This window comes from Chelmon rostratus, chromosome 20, assembly GCF_017976325.1.
Source record: "Chelmon rostratus isolate fCheRos1 chromosome 20, fCheRos1.pri, whole genome shotgun sequence".
Classification (NCBI taxonomy): Eukaryota; Metazoa; Chordata; class Actinopteri; order Chaetodontiformes; family Chaetodontidae; genus Chelmon; species Chelmon rostratus.
The window spans coordinates 2,832,740-2,841,264 of NC_055677.1; the positions used below are offsets into that span (position 1 = coordinate 2,832,740).

Sequence of the window (8,525 nt, forward strand, 5' to 3'; positions counted from 1 at the left end):
CCAACAGTCCAAACCTCAAAAACCTTATTAAATAAAGTGAAATAATTAAAAGGAAAAGCAGCAAATCTTCACATTTGCGAAGCTATGAAATGTTTTACTTGACAAATGACAAAATAGGTCCCAATTTTCTATCAATTGCTTAAACTAATTAATCAACTAATTGTATCTTGTACTTGTATTAACTGTTTGGTAGTTTGATTTATGACAAAGCTTAATAGTTTAATAAAATTTAATAGGTTTTGTGAGCACAATTCTTAAAATTCTGCAAAATAACTGAAGCTGTCAGATTCTAGTCAAGTAAAAAGCGGAATATTTCCCTCTGAGGTGTAGCAGAGAAGTACGAAGTGAATGAAAAGATTCAAAGTACAAGTACCTCAAATTTGTACTTAAGTAAATACACTTAGTTACATTCCATCACTGTGCATAAGGTAAATCAAACTGCATGTATCCATGGAAACCACGTACCCAGACAATACCGAACGTGTAACGGTATCAGTTAAATCTTCCTGGTGAAACTAATCTAAGCAGTTACACTGACAAACACACTCACCTTTTCTCCTGTTTTAGTGGCAGTGACATGAGGACCATAGTGCACTCTGAGGTGTACTATTCAGGAAAATAATAGACTCTGCGCCCTCGTCTATACTCCAGAAAATAGCCAAAAAAGAAGCGTTTATTAGGTACATTTTGATAAAAATAATACAGTCTAATATAACAACCCTGCAATACAGTCTACCCTCATGAAGGTAGTTTTCAGGTTGAGGTGTTTTATGAAATTTATGGGGGCTTTCTCTATGATGCTGAGATAAACTGAAATATTTCGTTGTCAACATTCAGGGTGGACTACATCCTGAGAGAGAAAAATATTTTTTTTTTTCTCTCAGGCATTTTACCAAAAAGGCGCCATGTTTTGAGTTCATCAGGGTGTAAAGCAGCAGGGCTTTATTTTTCTCTTTACTGGAGTGAGATATATATTTTTAACTCCTGCCACAAACTAGAAATCCGCTGGATCAGACTCTGTATCTGCAGACACTTCTCTGTCTTTCACTAGTGTTTACGTTTCCATTGGCCAAGAGCAAAGCCATCGCTGCTGTGTGTGTTTATCTGGACTTGACAGCCCACAATGACCCGCGCTATCAGAGGTCAGAGGTCAATGAGGAAACGAGCATGTTGCTTCACGGGTAAATAGACCAAAACAAACTCAAGTGTGAAACTTATCTATCATTGCGAGACATTATTTTCCCTGTGGGACGGGTCGTATTTACTTTGGATTGTGAAGCTTTTCAGCAGATTGGAGTTATGCAAACATTTCTGAGAGGAGGACATTATCTGTTGTTGGTAAATGTGAAACTCAGCAGAGCCAAAGACAAGCAAGATTGATACTTGGCCAACTGACATAACCTGGAACATATACATTAAAATGGCAAGTACATTTCTAAGGCACAGACTAATGGCAGCTCAGAGAGGTGAGCATTTATCCAAACAGATGCAGAAAGAGTTCATCCTGAGTGATGAAATGCTATCATCTGTTATAAAGCTTGATTGAAATGCTTTCTGGGCTGGATCTGTCAGGCTGAGCTTCCCCCTCTTTTACTCCTTTTCATATTACCTTTATCAGTGGTTTCAGATCAGCTTTGCGTCTGCATTGTAAGATTATAAATTGTAAACAATCTCTCCTCCAAAGCAGCTTTTTGTTTAAGAAATATTATAAACGTTTCCTGCTGTAAAAGGTTTTAAAAATTCATGTAGCCTGTGTGATCTGTGTTAAATGTTAGGCAGAATGTTGATCGATGGTGGGAAGGAAAGTTAAATATTTACATTAAAGAACAACTAACGAAGTACATTTACTCAAGTACTGCGCCTAAGCACAATTTTTTTTTCTGACTATTAATGCAGCAGTAATATTAACCCAGAAACATCAGATATAACAGTAAAATACTGACAGGGAACATTTTACTGCAGAATGAGTACTTGACTGTACTTTTGTTTTACCTTTAATTTTAATTTTCTGATAAGTGCATGTTAAGTATTGAGTATTTTAACAGTGGTCTGCTTTTACTTATTTAAAGTAAAATGTAATGCTTCCACCACTAACTATATGCAAAACATCATATATATTTAAGTAAAACACTTACAGGGATCATTTTTCTGCATAATCATAATACAATTAGCTCATAACGCTTGCATAGTTACTCGGTTAACTTCCTGTTGTCCCGCCTACAAGGTACCTCATTGGACAACCTTAACCAACTGCCGCTTTGCCGACCAATCAGTTCAAAGTTTTTGTGCTAATCGCAGAAGTTCAACGTTACTTTCCTACAATTTCGTACATCGATTATGGTAAGAAAATGCCTTATAAATCATTATTTGGTTAATATGAATGTCCCGCCCATGTTCATCTATTAATCATTAACCTATGTCAACATTATCTTCAGTGACCTTAAAACTGTTTACCTGAAGAATAGTATAACTGTTAAAAAACGTTAGCTAGCGTTATATGCTAATACAACTAAAACACGTTCACTTGTTTGCTAGCACTAGCTAACCGCTAGCTTAAATATTTAAAATGAAACGCCTGAGGTCGCATATTTGACTTGAGAAGTTTAGTAGCTTATGTTTAATCTATATACTACTGTAGCTTATATATGTGGCTTTAAATGGTTTCCCATGAATTTTGGAAGTGTTTTAAAAGTCTGCTTTCTTCATTTCTTGCCAGGAATTAATGTGATTTGAAACAGCTGCAAGTAATCATAAAATGACATGTTCGCATGTTTTTCCTACACATGCTAGATTTGGCCGGAATAGTTGGAGTACAGCACATCTGTGCAAGCAGTCAGTCTCTGACCTGGAAAAATATACAGAACGTGTATCTCAGTATTTACAGTGCTGTTTCTGTGTGCAGTTTCAGAGACATATAATCCACATGTGTGTTGTTTGATGGCTTGAGAAATGAGGGCACTCCTTCTGAACATTTGGTTGTAAGCTGTGAACCTGTTCGGTGCTGCTGTTGTGCTGATGGATGCCTGCATGTCTGATTAAGCCAAAAGCTGAATGGTCTGTGTTTTCATTTACAGCAGACATGTCCAACCTCTTCCATAAAGGGCCTGTGGCTGCAGGTTTTTGTTGCAACCTTTCAAGGGGTCACCTAACTATCAGCTGATAGTTATCAGCTGGTGATAACTATCACCAGCTGATAATCAGCTGGTAATCAGATGATTAAATGAGTCCTGCCTGGTGTGATCCTCCTTGGTTGGAATGAAAACCTGCAGCCACACAGCCCTTTATGGAACAGTTTGGACATGCCTGATTTAGAATTTGTCCCTGCTTTTTTTCATACTACTTCTCAAAAATAATAAGAGTCGAACTATAGTACTTTACCTACCACAATCATGTTGGGAAATACTGGGATCTTGATATTCACTTTTCAACCATAGGGAGGATACTGTATCGTGGTGATTGACCATCAAAATGGAAGTTGCTTTATTTCAGTTTCAAAAATTGATTACTGATTTAGCATTTTCTGCTTTTAATTGTCTTTCTACCTACTAAATAAAACGTAATGTATGTCACAACATGGGATGTTCCCAATGACTGATTTCCCTGACGTTTTAACAGAAGTTTAAGCTTAGACTAGTCTACAAGTAAAAAAACACTGAGAAAACCGCCAAAAATGAGCACAATTTATCGTTATGGTAAAAAATAAAATGCTTATATAATAAAAAAATCTAAAGTCTCAGATGGCTCTTTGAAGAAGTCTGCATGTAATGTTTTCACCTTCTGAAGGACTAGAAGTCAATTTAAGCTACAAGTACAAGAGCACACACACTCATCTACTCACCAGAAACAATAAACAGACAGCTGTCCTCCTCTTCTTCTTCACCTTCATGTTTGTCCTCCTGAGGGCCTTCATCTGCTTTTTTCATCCATCTAACAATCTGCACTCTCTTATTATTCCTCCCCAAGTATCTGCTCTCCTCTCTCTTGACCTTCCATCCATCTTTCCATCATCGTCTGACCTCCAGAAGAGGCACAGTTTGCTTCAGATTCTCGAGTGTCTGTGCAGCAGCATCACAAGGTGAACTTGTGATCAGGCCAATTTTGTACGTAAACAAGACATGCCACAAGCTGGAAGTTTTCCTTCAAGAGAAGCATTGTTTTTGTGTGTTTGGCAAGAATTAGATCACAGGAAGCTTCCTGTTCGGTTAAGTTGGCTGGTATTTGCCTACCTTGCCGAGAGTTATGTAGCTTTGACGTACTAGTTAACAGCTGAATTAATAGATATTGAATGGTAGCCTCCTATCGATGGTGCAGAGTAGTAGCTAAACTACTGTTTCATTTATTTCAGCTGTCCTGGTTCTAAAAACTTTGCTTCAGTAAAGAAATAAATTTGTTATACTTTAGTCAATGTGATACCTGCATCTAACTCAGCAGTGTTTGCCTAAATTGGTCACGAGTTGAGCGACAAACGGAAACTTCCTGGCAAATATTGGAGTTGCAAGTTTTATTTGAGTTTGGATCATACTGAACATACCAATCTACATATGATACCTTTTCTCAACTGTGAAAATGGGTCACCACAGTTAATGTTAACAAATTCCTAGATAGTGTTCATCTCTGACGCCATACCTGCTTTTGATGTCAGACCTGTTTTTGTCTATTATGAGATGAGTTTTTTTTTTCTTTCTAGTATGAGAATGTCTGGAATTTAACACATCTTATCATCACACAAAGTATACTGGATTACTGGTTTGACATGAGTCATCCCTGTGAAACTGGATAAACAGACAAAGTTACTAAATAGTTTACCTAACACAGACAGAGAGAGAGGTGTACATATGCACGCTACAAGACAAATCTCCTCACCGTCTCTCTGCTCTAATTCCATTTGAATTCCTTTCTCTGCGTGGGTTCGGCCTTAAACACAGCACAGCTCACTGTCTGCCACCACATCTGTGTGTCAGTGTGGGTCTGCCTGCTCTGCATATGTTCATTATGCATCATTGTGTGTGTATGAGAACATACTTACAGTATGACTGAGAAATGTGAGGTAATAACTATTTTCTTTGTCTCTCTCATTGCTCTCAGGTTGTCAAAGGTCGTCATGTCAAAGGTCACACTGGATCCAGCTGATACACTAAGTCAGATTTATTGTGTTTCTTTATGGCACTGTTTGCATCTGCCTGTTTTTATATGCATATTTGAATTTATCAAGGATGTATGTAGGTGCTGGAGGTGGATTTATGGAGGTGTAATTTAGCCCACTGCCATTGATATAGATGGATTAAACAATATGATAGAAACACGTGTCAGTATAATGCAACACAGTTCAACAGCACCCCAAACCACAGCCTCCAAAATGATCATACAGTTGAATGAACGCCTCTCTAAAACAGCAAAATCACAAAAAATGAACTTTAGAAAATTAATGAAGGGTTGCTGTATTGCAGAGCTGCATTAGTTATGTACCTAATAAACTGGCAACTGAGTGTGTAAACGCACAGAACGTTCTAGTTTTGTATTTCACAATTGCTTTGCACCTGAAACGGCCACTAGATGGCACGAAAGTCCAGTTGAAAATTCAAGGTTAAACATGTCAGTGCTTTATTCCCCACCTACTCGGGCAGAGCACCATGCAAATATTATTCAAGCTCAAGTAGAGTTTAAAAGTGCATATACAGACTGTAATGTAAACTTTAATGTTCTATTTCCAAAGGAACTCAATAACTATAGCACAAATTTTTGTAGATATTTATTCAATAAGCATTCAGCTGTGCAACAGCAGCGGTGGAATAAGCTTTGAGAGCAAAGAAAGAACCTTCAGAGGAAACATTGTGAGTCGCAGTGGAAGAAGAAGATTTCTTGGTGCTTTATGCTCACAGTCGGCACAGTTGCAGAAATGGTGGCTCATTTTCCTCCTTTGGAAGAACTTGCTTGCTTTAAAAAAGTTCCACAGACAATGTGTTCACCTTTTGGCTATTTTTGCTTCGTTACATTACGTCCATTCCTATTGATTCACTTAAAACCCACAGTGATAAGTGCTATTATAGGATTAGAGTATGATAAGTCAACTTCTAAAGAAGTAATCGACTTAAAAAAAACCCAGTTCCAAAGAACTGTGTTTTTCCTCTTTCCACTGACTCTGTGTTGATCCCTCCCAAAGTGTCTGAACTGATCTATCTCTTCGTCTTTATTTGCAGGGTCTTTCTTTGTCAAGATAGCAGTAAATTTCTAGGGTTAGGTTTCATTTAAGAAATCAAGTTACTTGACGTGACCTTTGAGAAGCCCATGATCAACAAAATGTATCATTGTGAATTAAACATGAATTGAGAAAACAAACAAAAAAAAGAGGACTTTATGGTTTGGGACGCAAAATATATTTATTGCTTCATATTACTATTTCTGCACATATGTTTGAGCTCAGCTGGAAGCGCATTCAGGGGGAGTAATACTGTGAAATATGAGGGTGTATAAACATGTTGCTCTGTGTGTGTGGTGGGGGTTTCGAAACAGCAGCAGGAGGCGACGAGGTTTCACAGCTTCGTCATATTGGCAGCAACTACAGACCAGAGAGAGAAAACGTCAGCGTTTCTGTGTTTAGGCTGTTGTGTTTGTGTGTGTGTGTTGATGCGACTTACGTTTCTGGACCCATTCAACTTTGGGATCAGCACAGACCTGTCCCTGTTTTGTGTTAAAACTAAAAAAAAGGAAATTAATTAATAGAGTGATGGAGTTTGTACATGCTTGTGTTCCAGTGTTGAAAGACATGTATAAACTTACAGTATAGCCTTCACACAGGGAGGTTGGGCAGACTGTTCACGATATGTGTGCCCAGTCACAAAGTGGCTGATGTTAGCAGTGGAGACATTAACGCAGCATGGAGGTGGAAACCTTCGGTAAGCATGGCGCACTGAAAATGACAGAAAGTGGAAGATTGATAAAGTATATGTAAGCGAATCAGAAAGTCACATTAGAAAGACAAAACAAAGAGACCAATAGGATGGGCGCTGGATCAAATAGATATCTAGCCAGAGGTAAAGTAAAAAACACAATACCAGCAGACTTTGAACTACAGTCTTGTTTGACTGTATCTATATCCATGTTGTGGAAAATGAGATAGTTCATAACTCAGTGAACGTATGAAATGTCCTGACACGCTGAGGCCAGGTTGGGATCATTCTGCCTCATTTTGTCGCCTTTTTTCCACGTGAAGAAATAAAGCAGATTTATTTTGATGATCTAAGAAGATTAGAATAGTCAGTTCAAACAAAGGCAGGTGGTTAATTAACTAAGTCTGGTCCGGGAGTCGGACAACAATGTTTGATGAAAAAACATTGCTTGAGTTAAGTTTTTTGAGATGTTGATTCTTTTCCATTTGCATTATTTTGAATATTGTTATTTTCAAAAAAGCATGTGGAATTGATCTGAATTTAGAGGAAGACGTGCTCCTTTCAAACTGTGAAATCATGTGATGTGTCGCAATTTAAAATGTGAGAGTCTGATGAAATTGTATAATAAAAGTTATCAGATATAATCCTGCATTGAGGTAATTGATTATTAATTAAACTATTAATGACATTTTCAAATAAACAGATGTGTTTAAGTTGAAGTAATTTGGCCTTAAAATTGAACTGTTGGGTTGACTTTTATGTCATAATTTGTTAGGAATGACAGATATTTACAGATTATTTTTTTCCTTCCCTGACAAAAATCAAGTTAATAAATGGAATTGATCTTAAACAAGAAAATCCCAAACATTGTGCCATTATCGACAGGAGCCTCATCGAGACAACAGTCAGTACAGGGGGTACTAAATACACTAATGACACTAAACATGACACACACAGAGCAACATGCAATGAAATCGTCTCGCCACATTCAAAAGAAAACTTCTGAAATGTTAAAATACAAGAATTTAAGAGAAACCTGCAGAGCATTTCCCAGACTCCACAAACGGCTGGGTGTAGTGGAGGCCATTAATAACAATTACAGTGATTAAACAAAAAAAAATCTATATCTGTTATCAGTAAGTAATGAAACCTGGCTCAGTGTAATGTGTTGTAATCATTTGTCACTTACAGTTTCCTGCACAGGACTGGAAGCACAGACACACACAGAGCAGGAGAGTGATGGACAGGATCCTCGTGGACATTTTGACCAGTGGACTGGCTGGTGGAACGGTTGACTGATCAGGCTGCAACTACACAAGCTGATGGACGTTGGGCTATTTATCAGTAAGTGCAGAATGATCACCTTAGGGTGGGTTTGGTTGTTGGCTGTGCTGATGACGTGCCTGTATGTGTATATGCTGCTGTTTATGTGTCTTGTGGTCATGATACTATCACACCTCCACCCCTCACCAGAAAATGTTTCTACCCCTCTGTGCAAATTTAAACCATCAGCAAATCTGGTAACTTCTTTCTGAGAAACATCCTGACACATTTGCTCATACACTCACACCTATGCAGTACACACAAGCAAACACAAGGTGTGAACAAGATTCACATCGTGGTCGTTGATGCTACTTG

The 8,525-nt window shown here is 37.9% G+C and overlaps 1 protein-coding gene across 1 annotated transcript; it reads right to left on the reverse strand.

Moving 5' to 3' along the window:
- Nucleotides 1-5,739: 5,739 nt before the first annotated feature.
- On the reverse strand, nucleotides 5,740-8,247 carry ccl34b.4 (chemokine (C-C motif) ligand 34b, duplicate 4). The gene is made up of 4 exons (XM_041961771.1): nucleotides 8,077-8,247; nucleotides 6,778-6,907; nucleotides 6,636-6,694; nucleotides 5,740-6,556 (listed from the first exon to the last, which is right to left on the reverse strand). Exons 1-4 carry the CDS (start codon nucleotides 8,147-8,149, stop codon nucleotides 6,531-6,533), a joined length of 288 nt encoding a protein of 95 aa, XP_041817705.1. The 5' UTR covers nucleotides 8,150-8,247; the 3' UTR covers nucleotides 5,740-6,530.
- Between the last annotated feature and the right edge of the window lie 278 nt (nucleotides 8,248-8,525).

Excerpts from the sequence above, each read along its gene's own strand:
- ccl34b.4 (XM_041961771.1), bottom strand. The coding sequence starts at position 8,149 with ATGTCCACGAGGATCCTGTCCATCACTCTCCTGCTCTGTGTGTGTCTG. Across the intron at positions 6,695-6,777 it reads CCCTGTGTGAAGGCTATACT|TTTTAACACAAAACAGGGAC; the intron begins GTAAGTTTATAC and ends CCTTTTTTTTAG. Across the intron at positions 6,557-6,635 it reads AGTTGAATGGGTCCAGAAAC|TTGCTGCCAATATGACGAAG; the intron begins GTAAGTCGCATC and ends TCTGGTCTGTAG.